General features: G+C 39.4%; 1 protein-coding gene across 1 annotated transcript; it reads left to right on the forward strand.

Annotated features, from left to right (window-relative positions):
- Positions 1-4049: 4049 nt before the first annotated feature.
- Positions 4050-4472, forward strand: LOC145165006 (uncharacterized). Its single transcript, XM_079083647.1, has one exon. The coding sequence runs from the start codon at positions 4050-4052 to the stop codon at positions 4470-4472; it is 423 nt and encodes a 140-aa protein (XP_078939773.1).
- Positions 4473-16167: the final 11695 nt, after the last annotated feature.

The following is a 16167-nucleotide window of genomic DNA, read 5'->3' on the forward strand; positions in this document are numbered from 1 at the left end:
TGATTATAGGGGTATGAACTCACCTTATGTGGGTGATTCAAAAGAATGTGCGCGTAAGGATGAGAAGTTCCACGAATGATGTCCCGAGACACAAACGAGTCCTAAATGACATATATGGCATGTATTGGCATGAATATAGTGTTTATAAGCAACTAACATGCAAGGAAACACCCTTAGGGACTAGGAAACACTTGGACTAAGTGTTAGAATCACATGTGATTCATCTAAGGGGTGTGTACGGCCACAATGAGGAGTGTACGACCATGGAGTGTACGGCCATACACTCATGGTAAAAAGTGCACAAAAGTGTCATTGAATTAATGGGGAAGTTTGTGGGACTAATACTCAACCAGGATAAGAACTAAGTTGGCATTTTGGAGGCCCTTTAGGGTGTTTTGAGGGGTGTACGACCACACAAGGGTGTACGGTCGTACACTCCTTTTGTTCTTGAGTTATGATCGATTCTAGGGTGTTTAACATGAGATCCTAACATGTACTAAGAATAGGAAGAGGGTACTTACAGTTTGGAGGCTCAAAATGGTTCACAGCCACCAAGAATAAGTGTGTGTTCTTGGTGTTCTTGGTGAAAGATGAAGATCTTGAAGACCTAACCAAAAAGATGATTTTCATGGATGGAATCAAGGGGTGATTCATGATTAAGAAGAATAACAACAACTAGATGGAAGAATCACTTACGTTTTTGAAGATCGGGGATGAAGAACTCGATGATACTTGAGAGAGAAATCGATTTTATAAGCTTGGGAAAGTGATAAATGACTTAGAAATGAAAGAATATCACAATTATGGAGGGGGTGTGTGGCCAACATGGGTGTACAACCGTACATACATGTGTGCGGCCGTACACTCATGTGTACGGCCGTACACTCCCTCAGATGGAGTGTTCGGCTCGATTTCAACGCGAAGAAATTACGCAACTCAATCCTATACCCAATGCTTGAATGTACTGAGCTTTGAACCCTTAAACAGACTCTAAACAAGGATAAAAGATAGCAGAAACGAGTCTGACACACGGTTGAATTGAATGGCTGGACTTAAAAGGCAAAAATTTTCGGGTTGTCACAGAAGCAGACCCTCAAGTCCCGATCATACTTGGAAGACCTTTCCTAAACACCGCGAGAGCTATAGTTGACATACGAGATTATTAACTTACTCTTCGGGTAGGAGACGAATCAGTAACTTTTGGGGTTGATCAAGCTATGAAGCATGCAAGGAATAGTGATGACACAGCATTCTCGGTTGATATGTTGGATGAGTTAATGGAGGAATGGAATGAAGATGAGCCAAACCAGTCCACCGTCACCCTTGAAGAAGAATTTGATGTTGAAAGAGACCTGCTGGAAATAGAGAGACTGCTCGAGGAAGCTGAATATAATGATTTAATCAAAAGTGCAGAACACCTGACTCACCGAGTAGCCTCGACCGACTCGACGAGTCCATTCGAAGAAACCCGATCAGTCGCGAATTTTACTCAACACTCGATGAGCCCCCCCCACTGTACTCGACGTGTTCAGCATTCAAAACACAAAATCTAAACTTAAGGCTCTACCTAATCACTTGGAGTATGCATTTCTTGAAGATGGGGAACAAAAACCCGTAATTATAGCTGCTGATCTAGCCAAACATGAAAAAGAAAGCCTTTTGGGAGTACTAAGGAAGATGCAAGGTGCTATAGCATGGAAGATAACCGACATCAAGGGAATTAGTCCAACTTAGTTCTCATAAAATTAACTTAGAAGAAGGAGCCAAACCTGTAGTTCAACGCCAAAGAAGACTTAACCCAAACATTCAAGAAGTTGTCAAAAAGGAGGTGGTTAAATTATTAGATGCGGGTATCATTTATTCGATCTCCGATAGCTCATGGGTAAGTCAGGTGCAAGTGGTACCAAAGAAGGGAGGAATGACGGTGGTTACTAATAAAGACAACGAGTTAATTCCAACAGTAACCGGATGGCGCGTTTGCATCGACTACATAAACCTAAATGATGCTACATGTAAGGAACACTTCCCGTTGCCATTTATCAATCAAATGCTAGAAAGGCTCTCCGGTCATCTATATTATTGTTTTCTCGATGGCATTTCGGGGTATTTTCAAATTCCAATCGACCCACAAGATCAAGAGAAGACCACTTTTGCGTGCCCAAGTGGAACATTCGCATATAGGCGCATGCCTTTTGGATTATGCAATGCACCGGCTACATTCTAAAGGTGCATGATGGCCATCTTTCATGACATGATCAAGAAATTCATGGAGGTCTTTATGGATAACTTCTCGGTTTTTGGGTCATCCTTTGAAGATTGCTTATCTAATTTAGATTTGATGCTAGCTAGATGTGAGAAGACCAATCTTGTCCTTAATTGGGAAAAGTGCAACTTCATGGTAAAAGAAGGAATTGTGTTGGGCCACAAAGTTTCAAGGAAAGGGATAGAAGTGCATAGAGCAAAAGTTGACACAATATCCAAATTACCCCCTCCAACAAATGTAAAGGGGTGAGGAGTTTTCTTGTCCATGCGGGATTTTACCGTCGCTTCATTAAAGACTTCTCAAAGATCACAAGGCCTTTAACTCAAATACTCTTGAAGGATGCTCCATTCAATTTCTATAAAGAATGTCATGAATCATTTCATTTATTAAAGGAAAGATTAACCACTACTCATATCATGATTGCCCCAAATTGGAATCTTCCTTTCGAGCTAATGTGTGATGCTAGTGATTATGCGGTGGGAGCTGTTTTAGGGAAAAGGGTTGATAAACATTTTCAACCTATCTACTATGCAAGCAAAACTTTGAACCCAACTCAAGAGAACTACACTACTACCGAGAAGGAGTTGGTAGCGGTGGTATATGCTTTTGACAAGTTCCAACCATATTTAGTCTTGTCCAAGACGATTGTTTTCACCGACCATTCCGCTTTAAAGTATCTATTTGCTAAGCAAGATGAAAAACCGAGATTAATATGTTGGGTTTTACTTTTATAAGAGTTTGACATTGAAATACGCGATAAAAAAGGAATGGAAAATTTGGCTGCCGACCATTTATCAAGATTAGAGAACCCGCACTTGGAAGAATTGGAAGAAGACAAGATTGGAGATGATTTTCCCGATGAGTATCTTTTAGTAATAGCATGAGAGGTGCCATGGTTTGCGGATATAGCTAATTACTTAGCTACTGAATATATTCCAAAAGATTTAACCCGCCAACAAAAGAAGAAATTCTTTTCAGAAATCAAGTATTACTTTTGGGACGAGCCATACCTTTTCCGAAGCTGCGCAGACGGAATAATAAGAAGATGTGTATTCGGGAAAGAAAGTCGGGAAATCTTGGAACACTGCCATAGCGGGCCCGCTGGGGGACATCATGGAGGACATTACACGGCTAAAAAGATTTTTGATATTGGGTTTTATTGGCCCACAATTTTTAAAGATGCTGCTCAATATGTCAAGCAATGTGATTCATGCCAAAGAGCGGGGAACATATCATCCCGAAATGAGATGCTCCAACATAATATTCAAGTTTGTGAAATATTTTATGTTTGGGGGATTGACTTTATGGGACCTTTCCTAATGTCAAAAGGGAATAAATATATCTTTTTGGCGGTCGACTACGTATCTATGTGGGCGGAGGCACAAGCATTACCTACTAATGATGCTTGGGTGGTGGTGCGATTTCTAAAAAAGCTATTCTCAAGATTTGGAGTTCCTAAAGCTCTTATTAGTGACCGGGGCACTCACTTTGCAAATTATCAATTAGCTAAAGTGTTGAAAAAGTGTGGGGTACATCATAGGTTTTCCACATCTTATCATCCACAAACAAGTAGGCAAACTGAAGTGACAAATCGGGCATTAAAAAGGATTTTGGAGAGATCGGTTGGAGGAAATCGAAAGGAATGGTCGGATAAACTTGATGATGCACTTTGGGCCTTTCGAACAGCTTTCAAAACACCTATTGGTACTACACCATATAGGCTAGTTTATGGAAAGAATTGTCATTTGCCGGTTGAAATAGAACATAAAGTTATTGGGCCCTAAAGATGTGTAATTTTGAGTTGGCTGAACTTTGTACCAACCGGTTGATGCAAATGAATGCCCTTGAAGAGCTTCGAAATGAGGCCTACACTAATTCCTTGATATACAATGAGAAGATCAAGAATTGGCATGACAAAAGACTAAAGGGTAATAAGGACTTTCATGAGGGACAAAAGGTGTTACTCTTCAATTCGAGGTTAATGCTTTTTCCGGGAAAGCTGAAGACACGGTGGGATGGTCCTTTTGTGGTAAAACAAGTTTTTGCACATGGAGATATTGAGCTTATATCAAGAGATGGAACCCCTTTCAAGGTTAATGGGCAAAGGGTGAAGACATATGAAGAAGGAATCCCAAAAGATGAAGGACTTGAAGAAGGGTTGCATTTGGAAGAAATTACAGAAACGCAAAGCGGGAAGGAGTTCAGCTAACGACCCCTTAAAAAGAAGCGCTTCCGGGAGGCAACCCGAGTTTAGAGTTTGCTTTCTTTTTACCTTTCTTTTTCATTTTACTTTCATTTTTTTAGATTTACTATTATCAATCTTCTTCTGTGATTAGGATGATTGCTTGAGGGCAAGCAATGTTCAAGTGTGGGGTTGGTGGCATAAAATTTAAAAACTCAAATTTTTATCAAACAGAACGAGAAACTCGTCGAGTCCATTTGGAAAATCCCAAAAAATCGCGGATTCGCGTATCTACTCGGCGGGTAGGACTTCTACTCGGCGAGTCCACGTATTTACCCGAAAAAAAAATTTCACATTTTGTAAATAAGGGGTTTTAACCCTAATTGGTAAAACACAATTTCATACGCAGCCACCAGCCGCTCGATGAGCATTTTCTTCTCTCAAGTCTTCATCTTCAAATTCTTGCTATTCCTTGCATCTCCAACCAAAAAGGTAACGTTTTTTCTACTTAATCTTCTTAAAGTTCATGTCTTGGGTATATTTATGGCTGTAATCCATGCAAAACCAGGTTTTGGGGTTTACTCCAATCCTAGGGTTTTGATTTTTAGGTTGAATTAGGTTGTTTTAGACATAATTTCTTGTAATTTATGCTTAATAGACATACCGAGATAAACCCCTGAAATAATTTGTGTGTTTGGACGGTTGATTTCGCCCGAATCAGAAATGGACTCGCACAGTTCATACTACTTGTCGAGTAGGACTACTACTCGGCGAGTCCAGGTTGCAGATGCCCAGAATTTTGACATTTTCAATTTCTCTGTGTTTTGTATTTTTCATTTTGTTTTGCAGAAAGCATGTCTAGGCGTGGACAAATCTCGAGAGGAGGCGGTTATGGGGACATCCCATGGCTGAATTTTCCACAAATAACTTCCAAATCTTCACTCGCCCGTGCGAAAAACAAGCTGGAAGCACTAAAACGAAAGGAGATATATGTGCCCAACGCAATAGACTGGCATTGGATAGGTCAAACCGGATTGGAGGAGAAATTGACTCCTTATTTGGTCAAGTCTTTTGTAAATGATGGGGTGACCATAATTTGTGATGGCTGGAGTCGATTATTCAAGATTCAGGAACCTGTTTACCAGGAACTATGTTGGGAATTCTTTGCTACCATCTCCTTCCGAGGTGGAAATGATTATTATAATCCGAGCATTATCACTTTTTGTCTTGGAGGGGAGCCGCGCCAATGCAGCATAGCGGAGCTTGCCTGGAGGCTAGGGATTTATGATCAAAATATGATCATGTCTGAAAATTTTGAAGCATTCCTGGAACACTGCCATAAGGACTTGCCTGAAGAGGTGGTTGCATCTACTTAGTGGAACACAATTGCTAACCGGGTCTACATTCCTTCTTCTGATCAAGAGGGAAGCATCCGTTCCCCCATCCATCGCTTGATTCATCGTCTTATCGCAAGCACCACTAACATGCGAAAGGACGATGATAAGGTCCCCACTCTCGATATTTTCTACATATGGAGCATCATTACCCCCGATGTGTTTTGCAATTTGACGTATTGTATGGCAAAATACTTAGCGGAGGGGGCAGTCAAGGAAAGGATTACTTCCAAAATCAATGGTGGCATGTTTGTTACAAAGCTGGCTAAGACGTATGGGATCTTGGACCAAGGGGCGACAAGAATGTTGACAATGATTCCTTCTCCTCCTTTTAGCACCACATTATTCAGGAGGGCAAGGATCATTGATGATTATGGTGGGGGACATATTGGAATTCTGAATGCGAATGAGGTGTTGATGCCCGAGGAGCTGGGAAGAAGGGTGAGGCAAAGAAGGGATCATGTCCGAGAAGACCCACCGGTCATTCCGGTGGAAGAGGAGCCACCAATGGATTGGTATAATATGGAGATAAGAAGGTACCAAGATGATTTTGGGCGAAGCATGAACTACCACAACGAGTCATTTGTTTATTTGTTTGAACAAATGAACATTGCGCCAAGGCCCGGACCCGGATACCCTTATGTTTCAAGTTGGGAAGAAAGGATAAATCAAAGAAGGAATCAAGCCGGTAGTAGAGGAGCGGGAGGGAATAAGGAAGAAGATGAGGATTGAGATCTATCCTTTTTATTTGTTGGGTTGTGTTAAATCAATTTTTATTTGTTTGTTTGTTTTTGGTTGGTTTGTTCAAACTTTTTAAGTAGGATTTTAATTGTTTTTCCTTTTTATTACTTGTGTTTGCTGTGGTTCTTTTCAGAATTTGAATAAGGGTATGCATGCAAAGGGTCTAGAGAGTGAAAGAGTAGTGGGAAGAATCGATTCTAGGCAAGAGAGGAAATAGAGTTTTGAGTTCGAGTATAGAGTCCAGTTATGAAGATGGTTAAAGAGTGTCTAAATATTGAAGAAAAATGAGCATAAGTGTCATTTGAATGTTACTTCAGTACACCAAAAACGGACTTGGAGCAGAAGGCAAAATTTTCCATACAGCGATGTACTCGCCGAGTGCACATCTCGGACTCGACGAGTCCCAATGCAATTTAACGACTTTTTCCAGTTCGCGCATCTACTCGGCGAGTCACCTTATTAACTCGACGAGTTGATTTCCATTTCACCTCTAAAGCTGATGATTTGATGATAATTTCTTGAAAATTAATTCCTGAAGATTTCCGAGAGTCTTTCCTGCATTTTTAGAGCTTAACCACACGAGATTTGACGCCCGAGACATGGATGAGTTGTTCCCATGTCTAAAGTCACTTAAAAAAGGAGTTTTGAGTGAAAAACATCAACCTCGCGACTACTATCCCAGGGGAGTTTGTTCCAATTCTCTCTTTACTGTTATGTTCTTTATCATGCATAATATGCAATCGGGACATTGCATAAATTAAGTGTGGGGTAGGGGGTTGATTACATTAGATAAAATTTTAGTTATTTTTGAAATTTTTGCATAAAATTGCTAGGATTTAATTTAGAAAACTTTGGTAAAAAGCAATTAGGAATCATGCTAGTATTATGTTTGATGATTGCATGACGACCCAAATGTTTAGTTGAGCCAATATACGTTCTAGTGCATTTGTGACCTCCTTTATTCTAGTGAAATCATGGGACCAAAACACAACCTCACTTAGTTTGAGGGATGCAATATATTTAGCATCGTGTACCACAAATGTATCCATGAAAATTTTTATGTTTAATCAATAATGGTTGAAGTTGAGCGCCCCTGCTTAAGCATGTAGGATTTGAGTGAAGAAAAAAAAGTGAGTTGCATGTGAGAAAGAAAAAAAAAATTACAAGAAAAGTTGTAAGAATTTTGGAGCAGCTAAAGTAAAGATCAAAAGATTAAAATCAAAAAGTGAAGATACCAAAAGTCATAAAGGTGGTGAATTCAAAGAGATCAAGAACAAATTATCAAAGAAGTGCAGAATTCCAAATAAGCTCTATAGTGGTATCAAAATGTTGTAATTGTCTAGATTATGTATGCTTGGGTTGCTCAACCAAAAATACCTTGAGGTTAGGAGGTTTTCTGCGGATGGATTCGGAGGGATGCATAAAATGAGCATTATTCGAAAGAAGTGGGAAAGTGTTTATGAGGATTGTAAGTATTTAGAATTGAGGGGGGTCCTTAGGAAATATTTGTAGACACAAATGCATGCGTTGCGGTCTTGGCATAATGGCTGGGTTCAACTGGGATTGTCCTATATGGTATTATTGTGTTAAAATTCAGTTTTGCTTGGGGGCAAGCAAAAGTCAAGTGTGGGATATTTTGATATGTGCATATTTGGCTATATATGTAGTATAGATTTTTGTTATTTATTGGCTAATTTATTGCAATTTATGGACAAAAGGTACTTAATTGTGTTTAAATTGTATTTTCAGTCCGAAAGATATGCTTGGAAGCAAAAGGAAGTAGGAGATGCGATCGGAAGCTCGGGGATTGAAGTGTAACATCCTGAGTTCGGGTATGTTAATTTAATTATTTATTTATTGTTTTATTGAGGAACTCGACGAGTTGATGCCTCAACTCGTCGAGTAGAGTCTGATCTATTGGCGCATTTTTGCGAACGGACTCGACGAGTCGGGACCTGACTCGCCGAGTCGGTGCTAATTAGGAAAACCCTAATCCTCGGGTTTGGGAGCCTACTTAAAGACCTTTATGGCCTTCATTTGCGGCCACCTTGTTCCAGAGAAACCCTAGAGAGCTGAGATAGTGAGTTTGAGGGCAAGAGGAGGCTATTTCTTCATCTTTTTGTGTGGTTTTGCTTGAAGGAAGATAGGAGCACAAATCTAGAGTGTGAAGGGGACTGGATCTGAGCTAATCATCTCGTGATATCATCTTTGGAGGTATAAACCTTTCCATTTCGTGTTATATTGATGGACTTCTTGATTTTAGGGTTTTTACCCTCATTTTATGAAAGATCTAGTGAGTATGAGGTCCTCTTTGGGGTTATGACATCAGATCTGGACCATGAGAAGTCCCTTGAGTCATTACCTTCTAGCTTTTTGCAAGCAAATAAGCAATTGGAGACTAGGTTGCCATTTCTAGTGTTATTTCTCCATTTGACTCTTGAATTGGGTTGCATGCACGTAAAGGTTGCACCTTTACGTGACTTTTGAGTGTTTAAGGGTTAGATCTATGATTTGGCTAAGCAGATCTGACCTCAGGAGGTTGTATGAGCAAGTCCATGGAGGAAACTCGCCGAGTCCATAGGTAGGCTCGACGAGTCGGACCGGGTTGCCCCGGGGTCTGACTCCAGTGGTGATCCGGTGGGTTGAGGGGTGACTCAGTGAGTCGAGTGAGGCTTAGAAAGGGAGGAGTCTGTGGGGACGATGGGACTCGCCGAGTCGTCGTATGCACTCGGCGAGTCTGGTCAAAATGGACAGTTAACTTTTGGGTTGACTTTTAGGGCTTGTCAACAAATGGGCCTTGGGCCTGTAGAGGGGTAGAATGGTCTTTTACCCTTCTAGGATTTGCATGAGAGAATATCCAAATTGTGAAGAGACATTTATTTAGTGAAATTTATTATTGTGACTAGGTGGAGGCTAGGGCAGTATTCTGATATCGAGATTTTACCGAGATTCCCGAGGTGAGTCTTCTCACTATACCTTACCTAGAGTGGTAATCAGTGCTATGTGACAGTGTATCTTGTATGATATTTATGTGTTGTGATTCTATGTGATATGTGATATGCATGATTCAGAGTTTACAAAGTTAGGACCAGTGGGTCCACAGAGTTATGGGACCAAGAGGGTCCCACAGAGATATTCGACCAGAGGGTCATCAGAGTTACAGCCTTGAGTGGCTGATATGTGTTTATGTGGTATTTTGGGGAACTCACTAAGCATTTATGCTTACAGAGTTTTGTGTATGTGTTTCAGGTACCAGTGATGATCGCGGGAAGGCGCCGGCATGATCTGTACACACTCATGGAGCTTTTGGTTATATGATTTTGGGATATGTTTTTCTATGATGACAGTGGATACATTATGTTTATTATTATTTTATGAATGAAAGTATGTTTTAAAATTGTGAAAAATTATTCGAAAATTTGGGTGTTACATGAAGAAAGAAGAAAAAGAGCCAAATCCTGAAGGACTCGGTGAGTTTGTACGTCTACTCGACGAGTACCCACGAATGTTCGCGAAGCAATATCAAAGTCCTTGCTGTATACGGACTCTACAGAGGGGACTCGGCGAGTCGGTTGGCTACTCGACGAGTAGCCCCTGTTTTCTGAAAACTATAAAGAGAAGTCACATTCCCGAATTGAGGAGCTCTGAAATTTTTGGGAGAATTACTTGACGACCAAGAAGGCATATGGAGCTATGGAAATCGTGAGAGTGACCCTAATCTTCAATTCTAAGGAGATTCAAGGCAACATAAGTTTACTTTTCACTTTATTCTTGAATTAAACTATGCTTGAGTTGTTAGACTTCGTTTTTGGATTGCTATCTACTGTAATTATGAGCTAAATCTTATAGTTTCTATTTAGGGTAGATGAGTTTATAACTATGGATTGATTTGTGATTGGATTAATTGTTTATTGGTGAATTTTGTTAAATTAAGCTTATTAGAGAACCTTATGCATTAACCATAATTATTTTCAGTTAATTGACAAGTAATTAAGCTGCATGAACATCTCTTAATTGCTTACCTCATGTGATTTATGTGAAAACATTATTATGTACCTAGGAATAGTGAATGTGAAACTAGGGTTAACTAGAGAATGGGTAAATTAATGTGTGAGCTTGTGTGATAAACCATCAACAAGAGGTTAATTGACTTATTAATTTGATTAGCTAATTACAAGTCTTATTTAACCCTAATAATTAAACTAGGAAATTCATTAGTTTAATCACTTGATCACTGCTTAAGTTAATTCGTTTCCTAAGGATTGGTAATAGCGAATGTGAATCTAATCACCTTAGTCGGTAACCAATAACAATTAATCCATTGGACTTGTCATAAATCAACCATAGGAGTAAACGAATCAAACCTAAACAGAAACCTCTCTATTATTGAATTTAGTTAATTTTTACTTGTTTTTAGCTAATTAGTTACTTAATTTGCGTGTTAGTTTGTGTGTTAAAGTTTCTAGTCTTGTAAAACTAGAGAAAACCTTTTACTTTATTTACTTATTTAGTTAATTCTAGTTATTAGTTTAATTTCCGTTCCTCGAGTTCGATACCCTAATTGCTCAACTATACCATTAAAAGACAGGTTCACTGCCTTTGTGTGTTTAAATTACATCTTAAAAGTAGGACTAAAACCCGTGCATTTTTATACACATCATTGTCTCTAAAATGGCTAGCCCGAATTTGCGGGTGTTACAATTATCTCCCCCTTAGGATGATTACGTCCCAAAATCATCAACGAAAAAGGGATTGTATAATGACTCCATACGTTATCTCTTCATCCTAGTTAATAACCGTAGCTTCCATGTTCCTTTGAATGAGTATCTAACTCTTGGACTTTTTGACTGCAGGCGGTGCTCAATCTTGCACCCGCTCTTTATCCTACGTTGGACCTTCAATCGTAACCTTCGAGTAACAAAATCTATTCTTATTGGAGACTCCTACTTCTTCTTAAATAGACTTAAGAGAAGTTCTTTACTTCGATTATCATGACATTCCGATGGGTCACGTTCTAATGACCTCTCATCGTATGATGCAATGTTTAGACTCAGGTCTCTTAGAGTCAAATCCCAGAACGGAATATACCTTCCTTCATGTTCTAATGTGATATAATCACATGCTAGCATGCATCACTTCTAGCTAAAAGCTTCTTACTTTAAAAACGATTGAAGTATTGATTGCTTTGATTATCTTTCACTTCAATCTTTTGGCTTAAGCCAGATGGTACCTCGATGTTGGTTCTCTGAACCACATAACATACTCACCTCAGTCGGACTCGATATGATATGACCTCTAGGGTCGGAATAACAATCATCTTCTTAGTTATTACCGAAACGATGGTAACGTCATACTTGAACAAAACAGAATCAATTACTAGCTTCTTGGTAATCTTGTGACTTTCCCTGATCTAAGTGCGACTCCTGTGCTTCCGGTAGTATAGGCATCTACTACCATTCACACCTACTCATACTCGTCTTAAGTATTGTCTTGCAATTTTCCAAGTCACCATACAATAATTTCACATAGTCATTAAACACATCGGATAACATAACCAAGCTTTATATTATTTCTTGAAACGATTACATAGATGTTCAAGTTCAACATATACTATGCCTCTAATAGGCTACAAGACATGATACTATCTATATGGCTACTTCATATCCCAATCTTTGGATATATAGATCCTCACTCCCGATCTCTTGCATTGTCACCTGCTTTGTCGATGATCATCAGGACTGCTCTCGCCTTTGGCTTTGGTGGTGCATTTTTCCTTGCAGCTTCATTTTTCTTCGGGCAATCTCTTGACATATGCCCCTTGTCTCCGCATCCGTAGCATACCTTATAATTAAGCGTACAATCTCTGGAATAGTGATCAATCGTCCCACACTTGTAACAAGTTACTTCTCCATCGCATCTCCCATAGTGCTTCTTCTTGTACTTTTCACACCACTTGGCTCCATACTTTTGGTCATCCAGGTTAGACTTCCATAATCTTCCTTTCTTATTAGATCTTGAGGATACCTCAATTTTCCTCTTTTTTCCCGCCTTATCTCTTTCTAGACCCTTTTCTCTTATCTGGGTCTCCACATTCTTAGCTGCTCTAACGGGTGTTTTCAAAGTAGTTTCCATTTTGACCGTTGGGCCAAAGTCCGTTGGCAATCCGTTAGCAAACCTATCTATCTTGGAGAGTTCAGTAGGCACAAGGTAGGGGAATAGCTTCATCCTCTCGGTGAATGCGGTGGCATACTCATCAAAACTCATCTTCCCTTTCTTCAGGTTCTGAAACTCATTGTTTAGGTCTATCAGATATATCTTTGAGCAATATTTCATTTTTAACTTCTCTATGGATGTTTCCCATGACATCTGCAGGGCTTCTTCCCGTGTCATTGTATCTGCTAACAACTTCCACCAACTTAAAACTCCGGTCTTTAGTTGTCTGACTGTAAAGACGTTCTTTTGTTTATCGCTGCAGTTGCAGCTTTCAAATACCATTTCTATCTCGGAGATCCAATCCATAATTTTCACTGGCTTTAGGCTTCTAGAAAGACTTGGTGGTTTGGCACCCAAGAAGTTCTTATACATGCGCCCATCCCTGTCAATCGTTCTATCCGGGTCATTCCCCCTGGCCACTCGGGGTCCAAATTCACTCACAATACGGCTGTAATTTCCCTCCTCAGACAGTTCTTCATTTAGTTCGAGCTGCACAATAGGCACAATAGGTTCATCCCTATTATGTTGGAGTAAAAGCCTTGTCTCTTCCATGTGATGATCCAACATCATTTGTATCATTGTTTTTACTCCTGCCATTGTGATTGGCTCGGGTGCATCTATTACTTCTGGTGCACGCTCAATCACACGTGGCTCAGGCTGATGCTTCCTATTAACATTTCCTACTCCGCCTTGAGTTCTCACCATGTCGATCTATACACCAAATCTGACGTTCGGTGTGGAATGACGAGAATTTGGATAGGAAAGCTTTATTTACGATTGTCGTATAAATCTCCTTATGATTTTGAAAAGTTACATGCCAGTTCTAATACCATAATTAAACGTTTAGAAGTCTGAACACATAAAGTTTCCAGATCCGGTCGGCAACAGACCATAGATCCGATCAAATGATAGCATCATAAAGCATCATAAATCATCACAAATCATTTAGCACATAAAAGCATTTTAGGCATCTTCCCTAAATAAGCTAGTGCTTTTGTCTATCCAGGTGTACTTCCTAAAATATAATAGACACACTCCTCACGATCATCGCTTAGCATTCTAAGTTTAAGTCTAGAAATAAATCCTTATTCCTAGTTCGCTTAAACTAACGTTATGATACTAACTGTGACATCCCCAAATTCACAGTCATTTTGAAAATTTTATTTATGCTTATTTGAAAATCAGAGTATTCATTTTAAAGAATAATATTATGGAATTTGTTCCCAGAAAACATGATAAATATATTATCAAAGCATTTCCGAAGAAATGTATTTTTGTTCATATTAAAACTTTGGGATGTCATCGTCAATACAAAAACATAAGCATAATCATACCTTACATTTATTTACACTAGCTTCGTATCGACAGCTATGATACAAAAAAACTGAGTGGGTCAGGTTGGGAAACCTGGTGAGTACATAGGGTTTTCAACCCACAATAATAAAGTTATTATGTTTCATCATTAACCGTATTACCCATCCCCATTATCTTCTTTATTCTCAAGCATCTTCCCTAAGAACCATCTAATCCTCAATATTTATTCCTGAGGATTGTCCTAAGGAATTGGCACGAGTCCATTGCTGCCAGGGTTCATCCAACATGCACTAAGTCCATAGCTGCCAATATCCATTTATAGGGCACTAAATCCACAGCTGCCAACGTTCATTTTTAAGGCACTAAGTCCATAGCTGCCAATTTTCATTCGTAAGGCACTAAGTCCATAGCTGTCGAGATTTATCTATTTGACACTAACTCCATAGTTGCCACGGTTTATCTATCAGGCACTAAGTCCATAGCTGCCAATGTTCATCTATATCATATTTCATCTCTCATCATTTATCTACCCATCTTTACCTAACATATTCGTAGATACAAAATACATATACAGTTTAAATCATTTAAAACATGTATAAATCGTTCATCCAACACATATATCAAGAACACAGATAATATGCACACATAGCACGTAATGTATATTAAATACTTCATATCTATGTGTAAGATGAAAGTAACTATGCACTCACTTGTTAAGTGATGATTCCAAACTTGAACAGCGCTTCGCTTCTTAACAATATAATTTCCTTCGAAGAAACCTAGTATTATTACCACTAGAATTTAGTCTAATATTTATCATGAATTTTTACGAGCGATATTGTTTTATAAGTGTTAAACAATACTTTTCAACTACTATGTACAGACAGGGGACAGACATGAAACACCAGAGGGCATGACCATTTTGGCATATAACACTTCTTAAATCTAACAACCCTATGCTGCCCTTCAAACCAGATTCCCCATACCACGAGTAGTTAAAAGGTATTATAATAACACTTTATATATTATATTTTATACTATTGTTTATAAGTTTATAATAACGATAATAAACTTAAACATAAGATATACTTAAAGTAGGGTAAGCATAACTCACTTACTGGGAGGTTTGCTAGAAACTGGGCTCTGCGGGGGCAGAACTTCCGAGCCAAAAGCTCTTCTTCTCGGAGCCTTCTGGTGCTTTGGGGGCTTTCCTCTAGCACTTAGAAGTTACTAGGGCTTTGGGAGGGTCTAGAGAGAGGTTACAGAGAGAAAGAGAGGCTAAGGTGTGAGAAATGAAGGCATCCCTCACATTCTATTTATAGGCCAGAGTTGTGCATTATGTTGGGCATACCCTCGGAGGTATGCTTGGCGTACTTTGGTACGCAGGGTGTTTAAGCCTATGCTGTGCGTACGAGGATCTCCTGTCGTTCATCGAATGGGCGAACTTAGTACGCGAGGCGTACTTAGTGTGTGTACGAGACCGCTGGGCGTACCTTCGGTGTATGTTGAGCGTACTTAGTACGCGAGGCGTTCGAAGTGCTACGTTGAGTGTATGAAGGCCAGCTGTTGCGATCCGAAGCGAAGAGCGTAGGGAGCAAGCAAGGGTCGAGATTCGGCCACTCCACCTTCCTCTCAATTGTTCATTCTTACTTCTAAATTGCGTAACTTTCGCATACGAGTTCCGTTTTCGACGTTCTTTATATCCACGCGTAGGTAGAGACGTACTCTAGAACTTTATTTTAGACTCCGTCGGCTAATTTTGAAATTATTTTTAAAGTTATATTTTCAACAGGCCGGGACATGTAAAGTCCGTTAAAAATTCATAACTTTGTTATCCGACATCCGTTTTCATCTGTCTTTTTATTGTTGAGCTCCTATTAATGAGATCTTCGATTCTCGTTTAGGTTGTGTCGGCTAAAAATTGGTCGATCTAAAATTTGAATTCCGAGTTGTGCACTACTATGCTAAATCTTAGAAAAATCATAACTTCCACATACGAAGTCATATTTGGACGTTCTTTTTATGCATGCTCTCGGTTTAACGTATACTATGACTTTCGG

This window comes from Lactuca virosa, chromosome 3, assembly GCF_052849685.1.
Source record: "Lactuca virosa cultivar CGN04683 chromosome 3, Lactuca_virosa_CGN04683_v6, whole genome shotgun sequence".
NCBI lineage: Eukaryota > Viridiplantae > Streptophyta > Magnoliopsida > Asterales > Asteraceae > Lactuca > Lactuca virosa.